Consider the following 17500-nt stretch of genomic DNA (forward strand, 5'->3'; position numbering starts at 1 on the left):
GGAACAGACAGGATGAGTATACTATAAGGAACAGTCAGGATGAGTATACTAAGGAACAGTCAGGATGAGTATACTATAAGGAACAGTCAGGATAAGTATACTATAAGGAACAGTCAGATGAGTATACTATAAGGAACAGTCAGGATGAGTATACATTAAGGAACAGTCAGGATGAGTATACTATAAGGAACAGACAGGATGAGTAAACTATAAGGAACAGTCAGGATGAGTAAACTATAAGGAACAGTCAGGATGAGTATACTATAAGGAACAGTCAGGATGAGTATACTATAAGGAACAGTCAGGATGAGTATACATTAAGGAACAGTCAGGATGAGTATACTATAAGGAACAGACAGGATGAGTAAACTATAAGGAACAGTCAGGATGAGTATACTATAAGGAACAGACAGGATAAGTATACTATAAGGAACAGTCAGATGAGTATACTATAAGGAACAGTCAGGATGAGTATACTATAAGGAACAGTCAGGATGAGTATACTATAAGGAACAGTCAGGATGAGTATACTATAAGGAACAGACAGGATGAGTATACTATAAGGAACAGTCAGGATGAGTATACTATAAGGAACAGTCAGGATTAGTATACTATAAGGAACAGACAGGATGAGTATACTATAAGGAACAGTCAGGATGAGTATGCTATAAGGAACAGTCAGGATGAGTATACTATAAGGAACAGTCAGGATGAGTATACTATAAGGAACAGTCAGGATGAGTATACTATAAGGAACAGTCAGGATGAGTATACTATAAGGAACAGACAGGATGAGTATACTATAAGGAACAGTCAGGATGAGTATACTATAAGGAACAGTCAGGATGAGTATACTATAAGGCACAGTCAAGATGAGTATACTATAAGGAACAGTCAGGATGAGTATACTATAAGGAACAGACAGGATGAGTATACTATAAGGAACAGTCAGGATGATTATACTAAGGAACAGTCAGGATGAGTATACTATAAGGAACAGTCAGGATGAGTATACTATAAGGAACAGTCAGGATGAGTATACTATAAGGAACAGACATGATGAGTATACTATAAGGAACAGTCAGGATGAGTATACTATAAGGAACAGTCAGGATGAGTATACTATAAGGAACAGACAGGATGAGTATACTATAAGGAACAGTCAGGATGAGTATACTAAGGAACAGTCAGGATGAGTATACTATAAGGAACAGTCAGGATGAGTATACTACAAGGAACAGTCAGGATGAGTATACTATAAGGAACAGTCAGGATTAGTATACTATAAGGAACAGACAGGATGAGTATACTATAAGGAACAGTCAGGATGAGTATACTATAAGGAACAGTCAGGATGAGTATACTATAAGGAACAGTCAGGATGAGTATACTATAAGGAACAGTCAGGATGAGTATACTATAAGGAACAGTCAGGATGAGTATACTATAAGGAACAGACAGGATGAGTATACTATAAGGAACAGACAGGATGAGTATACTATAAGGAACAGACAGGATGAGTATACTATAAGGCACAGTCAAGATGAGTATACTATAAGGAACAGACAGGATGAGTATACTATAAGGAACAGTCAGGATTAGTATACTATAAGGAACAGACAGGATGAGTATACTATAAGGAACAGACAGGATGAGTATACTATAAGGAACAGTCAAGATGAGTATACTATAAGGAACAGACAGGATGAGTATACTATAAGGAACAGACAGGATGAGTATACTATAAGGAACAGTCAGGATGAGTATACCATAAGGAACAGACAGGATGAGTATACCATAAGGAACAGTCAGGATAAGTATACTATAAGGAACAGTCAGGATGAGTATACTATAAGGAACAGACAGGATGAGTATACGATAAGGAACAGTCAGGATGAGTATACTATAAGGAACAGTCAGGATAAGTATACTATAAGGAACAGTCAGATGAGTATACTATAAGGAACAGTCAGGATGAGTATACTATAAGGAACAGTCAGGATGAGTATACTATAAGGAACAGACAGGATGAGTAAACTATAAGGAACAGTCAGGATGAGTATACTATAAGGAACAGTCAGGATGAGTATACTATAAGGAACAGTCAGGATGAGTATACATTAAGGAACAGTCAGGATGAGTATACTATAAGGAACAGACAGGATGAGTAAACTATAAGGAACAGTCAGGATGAGTATACTATAAGGAACAGACAGGATAAGTATACTATAAGGAACAGTCAGATGAGTATACTATAAGGAACAGTCAGGATGAGTATACTATAAGGAACAGTCAGGATGAGTATACTATAAGGAACAGTCAGGATGAGTATACTATAAGGAACAGTCAGGATGAGTATACTATAAGGAACAGTCAGGATGAGTATACTATAAGGAACAGACAGGATGAGTATACTATAAGGAACAGTCAGATGAGTATACTATAAGGAACAGACAGGATGAGTATACTATAAGGAACAGTCAGGATGAGTATACTATAAGGAACAGTCAGGATGAGTATACTATAAGGAACAGACAGGATGAGTATACATTAAGGAACAGTCAGGATGAGTATACTATAAGGAACAGACAGGATGAGTATACTATAAGGAACAGACAGGATGAGTATACTTTAAGGAACAGTCAGGATGAGTATACTATAAGGAACAGTCAGGATGAGTATACTATAAGGAACAGACAGGATGAGTATACTATAAGGAACAGTCAGGATGAGTATACTATAAGGAACAGTCAGGATGAGTATACTATAAGGAACAGACAGGATGAGTATACTATAAGAAACAGACAGGATGAGTATACTATAAGGAACAGTCAGGATGAGTATACTATAAGGAACAGTCAGGATGAGTATACTATAAGGAACAGTCAGGATGAGTATACTATAAGGAACAGTCAGGATGAGTATACTATAAGGAACAGTCAGGATGAGTATACTATAAGGAACAGACAGGATGAGTATACTATAAGGAACAGTCAGGATGAGTATACTATAAGGAACAGTCAGGATGAGTATACTATAAGAAACAGTCAGGATGAGTATACTATAAGGAACAGTCAGGATGAGTATACTATAAGAAACAGTCAGGATGAGTATACTATAAGGAACAGTCAGGATGAGTATACTATAAGGAACAGACAGGATGAGTATACTATAAGGAACAGTCAGGATGAGTATACTATAAGGAACAGTCAGGATGAGTATACTATAAGGAACAGTCAGGATGAGTATACTATAAGGAACAGTCAGGATGAGTATACTATAAGGAACAGTCAGAAGAAGCAACAGATCTGTTTATAGAGTAGTTGAAACAGGAAGATGCTTAATTGATGCCCCAGGGGGAAATTTGACGTTTCAGCAGTGGAGAAAAATGAAAGCAAGGTTGTAAAATGCACCAGATACAAGAGAGAAGAGAAGAGAAGCAGAGATAAAACAGGAGTCTGAGGACCTCCCAGGGTGTTCAAACACTAGAGCAGAGCAGACGGATGAAACGCCCTCTCTAGTGAGCGTTACCTACAGTATGAAACCATACTGAGCCCGGCACTTCCAGCTGCCCCACCAACATGCTGTGAGACTATTTATTTTGACGCCATTACAGAGGGAGAATACAAGCAACAGCCTAGAATATGATGAAGCAGATATGGATGACCCTGTTGACCGCAATATTTTCTCGGTACCCATCGGCCTGTGGAACCCATGTGTGTCTACACAGATTTTTAGAGATACCTGGACTTGGGTTAAAACAATCCATACTGTGACAAGTACTTGGTCCTACAGCCCAAAACCATCCAGTGAGTAAGGGGCATTCTTACTGAGCAAGAATAGGATTATCTGCAGGGTTCATGACCTCATGACCGCCAAATCTAGTGGAGCCTTGATAGTTCTAGTGTAAGAGCAGCGATGACTCTGAGTTCCTAAGGGAACCGTGTTAAAAGACTTTTTGGCAGAATACTTCTATAGAAGCTTAGATATCTCAGATATGGCTCCAGAAACTGAGAATGGTGTTTGTGTAAGTTTGTGTCCAGCTACATACTGTACTAAAGAAGTTATGTACAGTAATTGTGTACTTATACGAGAGATTAGATGGTACAACAGGGAATGTTCATTGATAAAAACTGTGAACTATGTTCACAAAAGCATAAACCTGGGGACCCCTATACTAGCATAAATACAAGGCAGAAAGAAGCGTTTAGACACAACAACTTACAGTAGACAGATCGTTCATCTGAGCTGATCAGCACAACTAGACAGACATAACTTTTAAAGACACCTCTACTGTTTGCCTTGGTAAGCATGATCTTTGTATTCGATAATTTACCAGTTCCAAGTTCTAAAGACTGTTCAGGAAGACCTCACTAGATTGATACAGTAGCTTTTAGAATGGGAGGAAGTTAACTATTGTAGGAGAAGTAAAGAGACGGTTAAGTGGAGGAAATAGACTCCATCCCAGGATAGTAGCTTAAGCCAAGTAACTTAGGAATGTAATATTATTGGGTAATAGTATTAGGGGGTTAGGCGGCAACGACAACATACACAAAATAAAAAACAGTACTTTACGGCATTATAATAAATTAAATAAAGCCCTAAGATACACTTCTAACATTTAAATGTAAACCTCACCTGCGGTCTTGGTGCTGAGCTTGATCTTGGCATTGTACAGCACCGGCATGACAGGCCGGTCCTTGATCAGGTATGGCAGGAGGGCATCAGGGGCATGCCTTGTACAGCTCCGAGCCCAAATTCAGCAGCAGGTGGTCCTTGGCACTGCTAACTGGGGAGGATTGACACCCACAACAATAATTGTATTATAATAAAATATTCATCCTGTCACTTACCGATGTTTAGCACTAGCAGAAGAGTCTGCTTTGGTGACGGACCTCTGGCGTTTTGGGCATCCTCCAAAATCCTCCAGCAAAATATGACAAAATGCTTCATTGCTAATTCTTGCTAGTTAGAGTAGGCGCTTGGTTGACCCAGACCCCAGTGTGCGAGCGGTCCAGAGCGGCCCAGTGTGTGAGCGGCCCAGAGCGGCCCAGTGTGTGAGCGGCCCAGAGCTGTCCAGTGTGTGAGCGGCCCAGAGCCGTCCAGTGTGTGAGCGGCCCAGAGCCGTCCAGTGTGTGAGCGGCCCAGAGCGGCCCAGTGTGTGAGCGGCCCAGAGCGGCCCAGTGTGTGAGCGGCCCAGAGCGGCCCAGTGTGTGAGCGGCCCAGAGTGTGAGCGGCCCAGAGCGGCCCAGTGTGTGAGCGGCCCAGAGCGGTCCAGCTTGCGAGCAGTCCAGTGTGCGAGCAGCCTAGAACGGCCCAGTGTGTGAGCGGTCCAGTGTGTGAGCGGCCCAGCGTGCGAGTAGTCCAGTGTATGAGAGCAGTCCAGTGTGTGAGCGGTCCAGAGCGGCCCAGTGTGCGAGTTGCCTAGTGTGCGAGCGGCTCAGTGTGCGAGTGGTCCAGTGTGTGAGCGGCCCAGTGTGTGAGCGGTCCAGTGTGTGAGCGGCCCAGTGTGCGAGTTGCCTAGTGTGCGAGCGGCTCAGTGTGCAAGCGGTCCAGTGTGTGAGCGGCCCAGTGAGAGACCGGCCCAGTGTGTGAGCGGCCCAGTGAGAGATGTTCTGTTCTTCCTCAGGAGGCTCAGGACTCCTTCTATGTGTGTAGCAGGCTGCTGCAGATGTTCTACCAGTCCGTTGTAGCCAGCACACTGTTCTTTGCCGTGGCCTGCTGGGGAGCAGCACCAGCCATCAACAAGCTGGTGAGGAGGGCCAGCTCTTTTGTGGGGCAACAACTGGACAGCCTGGAGACTGTGGTGGAGAGGAGGATGAGGGATAAACTGAAGTCTATTCTGGAAAACCCCTTCCATGCCTTAAACTCCCCAATCTCATATGTTTCAGTCGAGATCACTTTAGTCTAAATTGACCCATTTATTAGCATGCAATAATATGTACAGCATATTACTTTTTTTTACACATATGAATTTTGGCGATGTGATCTGTTCGGGGGGCCCCCTGCCTTCCACGCATGTGGAAAGCGGCAATCTAGATGTTCCCCCCCTCTGGGCCGCTTGGCCCAGAGTGCCGGGCCAGAAGAGGGAACGGCATCTAGCCCCCTGCCTCTATGACGATCAGAGTGGGCCGCGATCGGGAAGACGCTCGGAGGTAACTCAGCCCACTAAGACCGTAAAAGAGCGCCACAGGAGGACTGCTGTACATTATAGTCCCTGGCCTCCACGGGCCAGCGCTTCGTGGAGTCCGAAGGAGATACAGCCTAGTGTCTCTGCCTCCGTGGTGACCAGAGGGACCGCTGGATGGCCCTTCGAAGATGATTCTGCCCACGGTCACCACGGAGAGCCACAGAGACCAGCTAGTGTCTACCCTGGCTTCCACTAGCCGACGCATAGTGGAATAGCAGAAGAATGCAGCAATACCCCCCAAAACAAACACACCGGCAGCTCCGAGTGGGAGCACTAGCTTCCACTCGATAATTTTAGGCGATAATTAAGATGAACGCGCCGGCAGCTCCGAGGCCCACGTGTTACATGAGGGGGTCGGCGGAGCGCTGACTAGGATGGGTAAGCCAATTGCAGCTTGTAAGAACCTGAATAGCCAGCAGGGGGAGCTCTTAACCAATGAACGTGCCGTTTCACCATGGATGTATAAGTTCATTAAAATATATATTTAAAATTATCAGCCAATATTAATTCTAATTGTATTAATAAATGCAGTAATTACTAAGAGTTTATTAATTAATAGTTTCACGAGCAATTACACTATGCATTTTAAATAAGGCCACGCCCGCACGAACCACGTGAAATCCGCAGTGACACAACACAACTCGGTTACCGTCAGCTCATCGCTCCGAGCATCCAAAACGGCCTGGACGCCGGGCCTGAGGTAGCGTTCGTATGCCGATGAAGGGGTCCAGGCAGCGCATGCGAAATTGTACACATGCTACGACAATTTTAACCGACTGAGGCCGCAGCCGTCTGGTCCAACACAGACTATAAATGCTGATAAAACCGAAATGTTAACGGGCATAGGGGTACATCAAATGTGGAGCAGAATGCAGTGAAACGAGACCATGCAGTCGTATTGGTTAAAGTGGTCTTGACTAGACCAGCTCTCATGTATTGGGCAGCGGATTACAGGAGGGCACGAGGGCATCGTTTGGTCCAGAACCATCCACTGAAGGAGGGCAGACCAGGCAAGACGGGGCCGCAGCCGGGCACAGTCTGCGGAACTTCTGTAAATCAAACAGGGACAGCGAGTCAGCGATTCGATTGTTGACGCCGGGGACGAGGACGCGTGGAAAAGAAGTTCCCCTGCCCGGACAGCCATGTGAGGCAGCGCATGAATTATTAATGAACGGAATGTTCGAACGATCATGGTTGATAATATTCACGGTGCATCGTTATCACAGAAGAGAAAACGTTCCCTAGACCACCGAGGCTAAATGCGAAGAGGCAATTGCAGGATTCCAAACGCAGCGTATAATGACACATCCGACATTGAAGCGCAAAAGCGTAGCATACATTCCTTTTAAATGAAGAAATAAAACCCGTAAACCTTGCCCCAAACACTGCGGAGGTGCAGGCGACGAACGTAAATGGTGGAAAAGAATAAGCACTGCGTTTTACCACATCCATGATAGTCACACGCACACAGCAGATTGCAGAGCATAATGGCTTGTACTAAATTGATTACAATGCACAATTTACATTACGTTGTCCTAACCATGGCGGCAGCCTGATGCCACCGACCCAAACTATTTAGAAAGCTAATTGGTACAACAATTGGTAAGGTGCATCATCGTTGTCGTTGTCTCCGAACTAGGTTTGGACAGGGCTGAAGGCAATTCGGCTAAACTATCCAGGCCTACTAGACAGGCGAGCCAGCCTTTTCTCCGGAAGCTATTTCAATGCGATCCTGAATGTCAGGTCCCTACCAGAATATGCAGGGGTGGGTCGTATACCCACCTCCCATGTCTCTGTAAAGCGTATCGAGTTGCCTCTGGGTATGAAATGCGCTATACGAATAAAGCTTGATTGATTGATTGAACGGACCCAGCTAGCATTAGCTACACCGAACGGCTAACGCCAGCTGCGTGGCAGCACTCGCAAACCATGGGTGCTAGCGAGTAGAGCAGCAGTTCTGCTGGAACCCTCGGGCTGCAACAAAATTGAAACGCGAGAATCATTCAGCTAGTATTAGCAATCTAAACATAACGATGCCCCTATGTGCAATACAGGAACCTTGACGAACGTCAGCTAGCTAGCAAGCGAGCAGTACTGTCATGCAGCCAGCACCAGCCAGCGAACCCACGAAACAAGCCACGAGGGGAGGACTTTGATGAACTGATTAATTAACGAGAATCCACACGGGCACAATCACGCCCGAAACTGCAAACATTTCAATGGTGAATAGCACCCGGCGTACGTTATGACAGTTGAGTAATTGCGGCAGACGAGGCATGGACAACCCGCGACATCAGCGGCTCATGAATGAAACCCAGTGGCCGGCGGCGGAGGCAACCCTTCAAATGGACTTCCAAACTCCCAACGCAAGCTATGCGAGCAACGCGCCGCAACTGAACCATAAGCAATTATGGCAGGACGGTGCTACAGAGGGACGTGCACCTCGGCCTCGGAAGCCGGCGCTCCACGATGCCACCAAACGGACCCCCAAATCACGGACCGGAGAGGACGACGTGGGCAGCAGGCAGAAAAAAACGCACCAACACAGACGTGAGCACGGAATGCAAGCAGAGAACGCGGAAGCGGCGAGGACATCGCGGGCAGCAGGTAGCAAACGCACCAAAACACAAACATGAGCACGGAACGCGAGAGCAGAGACGCGGAAGCAGCGAGTGCGCAGATACGAGCGATCAGCAGTATGGCCAGAACGAGCAATGACGTGTTTTGACAGCTTAAAGGACAATGCTCGTTTTTGACAACCTGGGGCCTCATTTATAAACGTTGCGTAAGTACAAAAGCGTGCGTAACCCATGCTGATCAACTTCCTACGCAACTTTCGGTATTCATAAAAAACGAGCTGAGCGATAAGTTGGCGGAAGGTGTGCGTAACTCTACGCAAACTTCGACCCTCCTTTAACTACGATAAGCACGTTTCTGGAGAAAGGGGAAAACGCGACTCTGATGGCAGAGAGATGAAACTCGGGAAAGTCTGCGAAACACATGACAAATTGAATAATAAATACATCGGTCGCTGCAAGAAACCCTCCAATGTGTCACACAGTTTAAACGGAATCAATCGCCACCGTAGCCTAATCACGAAATAATGTCGGCATTGCTTTGGATGTGTCTGTGAATTGACCCATTTATAGGCAATTGTGGGCGTTAATTGGGGTGTGATCAGAACGCGCGTTCACGTGCGGCAAGTTAAGTGTTGATTGTGATTTATAAAGGGCAGCTGGCGTAGGCGTGCCTGAGTGAACATGGGTTGTGATACGCAGCGTTTTATAAATCGGAGATTTTTTGTGCGTATATTTTAGTAATCACTTAGCTAAGCTAACTTAGTTACGTGGATTCTACGCAATGTTTATAAATGAGGCCCCTGGACCTTATTTACGACATATTATAAGACGTTTGACGTCTTACGTTTGACGATGGCGGTGGTCGGGGCACTTAGAATGCAGTTTTTAAAAATCTATTTTCTGCCGCGAAACGGTTGTTTTCATCAATCTGTCTTGATGAATCGCTAGTTGTGCTTACATAGAGCATAGGCCTGTTTCACATGCCTCTGTAATATGATCTTTAGAAACGTCTTTAGACACTTAATAGCTTCCTCACTTGCTCCAGCACGCATGCGCACAGCGTGCTGGAGCAACGATTGCGCGCTGTGCGCATTAGTGCTGGAGCAAGTGAGGAAGCTATTTCATATCGAAAGACGTTTCTAAAGATCATGGCATGTGAAAACCACAACAGGCCTATGCTCTATGTAAGCACAACTAGCGATTCATCAAGACAGATTGATGAAAACAACCGTTTCGTGGCAGAAAATAGATTTTTAGAAACTGCATTCTAAGTGCCCCGACCACCGCCATTACATGGATATACTGGCTCGCGCTGGATTTTAAATTTCTTCTACATGCCTCCGAACTACACCAAAGTGATCTCGGTGAGTCAAACGTCTTATAATTTGTCTTAAATAAGGTCCAGGTTGTCAAAAACGAGCATTGTCCTTTAAATACAGGCGCTCTAGCGAGCTGAACCAATGCTATGACAGCTGACAGTCAGCTGGTGGGTTGCGTCATACGGGGTGTGACTGATTAGCCTCTGAAGATTAGTCCAGCGTTGACTCCGTGTCTCGCCTGAAGTACGTCGGAGACTTCATTTTTGATAAAGAAAACAGGTTATCTGTAACTGCTGTCTGTCTGTCTGTCTCTCTGCCAATTAATTCTGATTGTCTGTCACTGCTGCCTGCCTGTCTGTCTTGGTGTCTCTCTGCCAATTGATTCTGTTTGTCTGTCTGTCGGCCTGCCTGCCTTCATGCCTGTCTTATGGCAATCTGGTCTCACCAGGCTGCTTACAGTACGAAGCATTGCTTGGGTTAATTCTGTCAAAGAGCAGCTGTTGTTTTCATAGTTTACCACTAGGTGGTGCAGTTACCTCATGATTTCAGGGGTCCAACGATAAGGCTTGTTGTATCCCATGGGACAACATTCCAGACAGAACAAGTATTTATGCATTCAATTATCCATCTCTCTGTTATTCTCAAGGCTTTTCCTTAAAATTAGAATGTATGAGCACAGCTCAGAGTATTTGCTAAATGGCTGCAATGTAATGTGAGAGAGGAAGACGGTTGTATCTGCTGTCTCGCTCTGTGGTGTCACAGTGAGTGACGCTTCAATAGCATACAGCCCGACTCCACCACCCCCATTAAAGAGAGCGTGTGATTTGAATGACAGATTAAAGGTAATTAACCCGCCTCATCATGACAGATGTGTCTAATATCCACTTTGTTCGTCTGTCACAACTAGAACTGTGAGATCTCAGACATTCCTGTAGATTCCCATTGATCAGGGTCTCGCCATTGATTAAGCTATTATGAGTCTTAATTGCCTGCGATGGTCCCTGTGTCATATGGATCCTGCCTAGATAATACTTTTAATCTGACTAATGTACAGTATTACAGTGGATCATTACTTTAATAGTCATACTCTTTAAACGTGATTAGATACCAATAATTATTTTTTAATAGAACAAAGTGGGGAATCATCACTTCACACATAGTGTAACACAGTACTGTATTAGCACATATACTGTACAGTACTGTGTTAGCACATATACTGTACAGTACTGTGTTAGCACATATACTGTATGTTGTCTGGGTGCTTCACTCTGCGACATGTGAGTCTGGAGGGGATGACTCAACCCTTCCCTAGTCATATAAGGACGCAGAATGCTGTTGCTGCTGATGCACTCTCTAGACTGTACACTCACTCTAGACTGTACACTCACTCTAGACTGCTTGACATACAGTACAAAGTATATGCTGAGATATACATCATGTACCATCTATTTTATGAGATATACATCATGTACCATCTATTTTATGAGATATACATCATGTACCATCTATTTTATGTATTTTCTACTTGATATATTTGCTGAAAATACCTTTTCCAGCTTGTGACTCATTCGTTAATATACATGCCACAGTGATTTGGGTGGTACAGTGGGTCATAGTGTGTTTGAATGGGGTCTTGGATGGGAGCAGGGTTTAGTAGTGTAATTTTAGCTACAGGTCTGTGTGTGTTTTAGACGTTGCCAGGTATATCTACAGTTCTGCGTCTGTCTGAGAGCCTGTCTTGTCTGGGTGCTGTGAGGAGACAATGGTCAAGCTCTGCCAGAATGTTCCGGAAGCCTTATCTGCTCCAAGGGCAGCCGGCTCACACCAGACAGAGGAGAAATGAAGAAAAAGGTAAAATTCAAACCCACCATTATTAAACCCCCTCTCTTTCTCTCTCTCTCTCTCTGTTTCTCTCTCTTTCTCTCCCTCTCTCTCTCTGTTTCTCTCTCTTTCTCTCTCTCGCTCTCGTTCTACAATATAAACGTAAATTCATTTCAGATGCATCCATACATATCTTTCATACATACAATATCTTTATGTATGAGCACCCCCCCCCTCTCTCTTTCCTATTACTGTAATCCATCACTCTTCCATCATCCTCCATGCAAACAGGCCCGGAGTTACCATGGCAACCACCTCCGGCCTGGCAGTGCGCAGCCCTTCTCTCATTGGCTGGTTGCGGAGGCAGTCTGAGTCTGTCTGGTGGATGTGGTAATTGGCTGGAAGACTCAACCCAACCCCCCCCCCCCCCCTCACACACACACACACACACACACACACACACACACACACACAGACACACACACCCCTCTACACCCCCCTTACCCACCCACACACACACACACACACACACACACACTCACACATACACACACTGTAGTATAGCCACACACATACAGTGTAACACACATACATTACACTACTATCCATCCACACACACACACACACACACACACACACACAGAACAGACATCCTTGGAGATAGCAGAAAGAGAAACTGGGGTCAGAGTAATGAACCTGGGTAGGTGGAGGGAGGTTGGGGCCAGAACAGATTTTTGGATAAGGGTGTGTGTCTGTGTGTGTGTGTGTGTGTGTGTGTGTGTGTGTCTGTGAGTGTGAGAGAGAGAGAGTGTGCGTGCATGTGTGTGTGCGGGTATTGGAGGTGTAAAGAATTTGGGATGGGGTGGGACCGGTTCCAGGAGATGGATGGAGGAATGGGTTTCCAGGATATTGTTAAAAATACCCTCGTCCCCCGAGGAGGGGAGTGCACTGGTTCTGACTGCGCTGCTCGGAGGGACGGGAGATGGGATTTATGATCTGCTTCACTTGTCAAGCCTGGCCAGGTGTCCATCCACCTGCCATGATGGATACCCGGTCTCCAAAATACAGACTACTAACACACACACACACACACACACACATAAACACACCATCATCCTCAAACTACTGTTAATACAGACTACTAACACACACACACACACACACACACATACACACACCATCATCCTCAAACTACTGCAAATACAGACTACTAACACACACATACACACACCATCATCCTCAAACTACTGTAAATACAGACTACTAACACACACACACACACACACACATACACACACCATCATCCTCAAACTACTGCAAATACAGACTACCTACACACACACTCTTTCTTACACACACACACACACACAGGGCTTATACACATACAGCACTACAGTACACATAGCATGAAATACATTACAGTATATTAGGGATAAACATGATATAAAATGCTTTCACACACAGGCACACACACACTGTGGTAAATCTCTAGAATAAATCTGTGAAAACAGAAAAGTAGGAGGGTGGATCACACCCCGTTTCCCATAACAACTACAACCATGGGAACGCTTTGTCTGATACGTTCATACTGTACGCATCTACAGTAACACACACACACACACCACAGACAACAATTCAGGAACATTTTTTTTTTATTTCTCATCTTTTTAATGGAAAAAATGAGTCAGGAGAGCAGAGAAAGAAACAATGGAGGTAGCGGCGCCTTGACAAAGCCTGATGAATTTACAGTGAATGACTGACGAGCGCTGCAGTCGATATTTCAAAGCATTCAGTGGCAGACGTGAGGGAGGGAGGGGGGTGAGCAACAATATCCAGCATGATTGGATCTCGCTCTGGGTAAATACAAACAAAATAAACAATACAAACAAAAGTCACTTGATCCAGTGTTTGTTTTTCAACAGACGGTTACAGAGAGAGAAAGAAAAAACAGAAAAGAACATGTGCATTCACACACACACGCACACACGCGCACGCACACACACACACAAGCAGTTTCATATTTGTGGAAGAAAAAGTGCAAGCAAGATCACAACACAACAATGTACAAGAGGGGCTCAGATCCTGCTTCTTTCTGGGAGGACAGGCCGAAGTCTGAACTCCAAACCACACCGATATGACCCCTGACCCTAGAGATTGGGGTCATGGGCGCTGGGGAGAGGAGGGGGGGGGGGCGGGCAGGTTCCCCCCTTCCTCCTCCGTCAGTCTGTCCACATCCTGGGGTCAAAGTTCATGTACCCCAGCATGCATAACCCTCGCCCTCCCCGACCCCAGCTAGTACAATCAAGACTATAGTTCTCCTCCCAAGTCCCAGGAAAACTCCCCAAGTAAAGGCTTTTATAATCACCATCAGTATCCAACAGTAAGAACATATTCAGATCACACACACACCAATCACCTCTCACTGCCTGGTTTGTCTGACGTCATCAGCTCCAGAGACCACTCTGATTGGGCCTTGGTGGGGGAACTCAGAACGATGAGTCAGGGGTGTGTTGGTTTTGTACCGAGAGGCATGCTGCAGGACATCTACTGTATCTTGAAGGGGTTTCTTAGGTGGCCGTGGAGTGTCCCTCTGGGCCAGGTTAGGCAGTAGACCATGCGCCTGGTTAGTAGCTCAGTATTGTCACGGACGGGCAGGTGCCACAGAGAAACATCAGGAACAAGAGGTCTCTCCTTCGTCCTTGTTGTTGTGATCTGTAAGTGACCCCATGGACACGCTGACAGCACATTCCAGTGTGTGTATTTCCTTCTCTTTCACACACAAAACGCATTCTCACCGAGAGCAAACAAACACACTGTGCAAAATGTTAAAAGTACAAAAATGTCAACAACTAAAAAAACAAATAAATACGTTTAAAAAAAAACAGAGGTGAAATCATCTTCAAAAGTCAAGTTGTTATCAAAACATGGAGTTGGCTCAAGCCAAAACGATGGTGCATCAATTTGGTAAAGTTTGATCAAGTCAGTGTGCACCAAATAGTATAAACACAAAGTAAACGTAGTTCAAAAGTTGAGATATTCCAATTAAGTACTGTAGGTAAGATATGAGTATTGTTTTTTTCTGTAGTTTGATAAGCACAAGGGGAACAGGGATATGAAATGAAAATTGGTCTTTTTGACAGAGCAACAATCTATTTACAGCAAATGTCTCCCAACTTAAAGCTTAAAGACACACACACACACACACACACACACACACACACACACACAGGGGGCTTTGGGTTCAGAAGATCCAAGCTCGCAGACATACTGTACTGCTGGCGTCCCCATCCAAATGACCATTCCTTCTTTCTTCCTGTTCAGCTTGGCTCGTTATGAAGCATGTTATAATACAGCACGCAAAGCATTCTGGGTGATTGTAAAGAGCTCACTCTACTAAAGTGTGTCACTATTTCTTCTGTTTCTTTTTAGTTTCAGGAAAATCCGTTTTTCATCCGTTCATAAAAGGAACAGGAAGAGGAACAGCACACGCTGGCTCTGATTGGTCTATGGTACGACAATACAGGAAGTAGTGGTGGTGTTTTCAGGAATCAGATTCTCATAAGCCCCTCCCACTTCCTGCCCCCCCCCCCCCCCCCCCCCACCTGGCCTTTAAACAGGTCCCACCTAGCACCTGGTTGGCTACGGTTGGCTCTCAGTTGAACACACTCACACACACACACACACACACACACACACACACACACAACTTCTCCCCGTGTGGGTCACAAACACATTATTGCGAATTAAGTGTGCTTTCATAAATACTTTTCATACTTCAAATATCTTTAAAAAACAAACAAACAATAGAACACCATGCAAAAAGTAACAAACAAAAGGTCATTAAAAAAAAACATTATTTGGGGCAGTGCGCTCAACAAGGCCTGTGACATTAAGATCTGCGATGTCCAGTTTCAAGCCTACATTCTTGCTACACACACAGAAAACACACAGCAAGCTCCACCAGGGTCAAGCGCAGGGCTCAGATTGGTTCGTCTCTTCGGAGGCGGCGGTCGTTGAAACGGTCAGGAGAAGAAGGGGGGTCGTACAAAGTCAGTTTAGGAGAGGGGGCTGTCAATCTGTTCTGAATTAGCTGCTATTTTCCGCAGACAATTTCATCCGAGAAAGAGTATAAGGAGGGTGGTCGGGGGGAGAGTAGGGGGTCAGTTGGGGTCACTGTTCAGGGTCTGTTAGGGTTCAAACCCCAAAACACTGCTGTGTACCATGCCCCATCCCCATTGGTCAACCCCCCCCCCCCCCACACACACACACACACACACACACACACACACACCCTGTGGCGCCTCTCTGTCTTTAGTGGCGTTGGGAGATTAGAATGAGTCGAGTGTCATTGGGTTAGCTCACACACTCCAGAATGCACCAGAGGCCAACGGATGTATCAGTACCTTAGCCCCTCCCTCTCCGGGGTGGGGTGGGAGGAGTCTGACCTGATAGCGTGTGCCAGCTGTCTGGCGCCAGAGCTAGAACACACACACACACACGCACAGGCAGGCAGACAAGGCTGGTGAGGGGTCTTCTAAGGGCCCTTGAGAGGGCCTTTCTTTAAGTGGGCCCTTGAGAGGGCCTTTCTTTAAGTGGGCCCTTGGAGCGAGAGAGGGGAGTGGAGTGTCTTCATGTGCCCTCCTGGCGTGACGATGACTACTTCCTCTTCTGAGACAGATGGGGAGAGCGAGCCAATGGGCCTCAGGAGGTTGGGGGCCGCTGGGCCAATGATGTTCAGACGCTGCCGTGGGAGGGGGCGGGCCTGTTACCGTGGCCGAGGTGGTGATTGGAGGAGCGGTACGTCCTTTCACAGCAGAACCTGGGACCTAATCCCGTGGAGCGTGGTGCATCGGTGCATCATGGGAAAAAGCGATTCTTTTTTCACCAACATTCAGGATCCCATGGGGGGCGGGCTGGGGGGGCGGAGCTAGAGTGTCTGTCTCTCTCTGTCACGTCTCTGGAGGAAACGGTTTTCTCCTTTTGACTGGGGATGTCCACTTTTGGGAACAGAGGGCAGTTGCCATGGAAACGGGCCAGTAAGCTTCAGCTGGGGGGGTTGGACTTGAGCTTGAGGGCAGGTGGGGGGCTTTACATGGGCAAGGGGGCGGAGGGGTAAGTTGGGTAGAAGGGAGGGGGGGGGGGGGGGGGGGGGTTGTGTAGCCAGGCGGATTAGGTGAGGGTGATGTAGGCCGAGGCCTTCTCCTTCAGCTGTCTCAGACACAGATGGCAGCTCCAGCTCCCTAGAACACACACACACACACACACACACACGCCCATCCACAGGTCAACCAACTAATCTTCATTTATCCCTTTAATCAGCGTTGGATCAACAGTTCAGCTCAGCAGATAACTCATCATTAGAAGGCTGAATTAACACACCGTTAATTAAACACTGCAAATCGCAATGCACCACATGCTGGTGGGCTCTGGATCTGGGTCGTGTGGGCGGATTAGAAAACTAGTTTGGTAGAGTCACACACTTACACACACACACACACACACACACACGACACACACACACACACGACACCTACCCTCCGGCGGCTCGGCCATGGGCGGGCTGAGGCAGTACATGTGGTATCCTCGGTCGC

General features: G+C 46.0%; 1 protein-coding gene and 1 pseudogene across 3 annotated transcripts in view; both read right to left on the reverse strand.

Annotated features, from left to right (window-relative positions):
- LOC311307970 (TRPM8 channel-associated factor homolog) overlaps positions 1-4790 on the reverse strand; it is a 15787-nt pseudogene extending 10997 nt beyond the window's left edge. The window contains exon 1 of the transcript in view: positions 4639-4790. The product of the transcript in view is annotated as a TRPM8 channel-associated factor homolog (transcript). The remainder of the gene's footprint in view (positions 1-4638) is intronic.
- A 12288-nt stretch (positions 4791-17078) lies between these two features.
- dpf1 (double PHD fingers 1) overlaps positions 17079-17500 on the reverse strand; it is a gene marked incomplete at both ends in the record, with an annotated part of 30278 nt that continues 29856 nt past the window's right edge. For both annotated transcript variants that reach the window (XM_084435775.1, XM_084435774.1), the window contains 2 exons: positions 17079-17149; positions 17444-17500. The exon at positions 17444-17500 is cut by the window's right edge and continues 138 nt beyond it. In XM_084435775.1, coding sequence (XP_084291901.1) covers positions 17079-17149; positions 17444-17500 — 128 coding nt within the window. The remainder of the gene's footprint in view (positions 17150-17443) is intronic.

This window comes from Borostomias antarcticus (genome assembly GCF_949987555.1).
Source record: "Borostomias antarcticus genome assembly, chromosome: 1".
In the NCBI taxonomy this organism is placed as follows: domain Eukaryota; kingdom Metazoa; phylum Chordata; class Actinopteri; order Stomiiformes; family Stomiidae; genus Borostomias; species Borostomias antarcticus.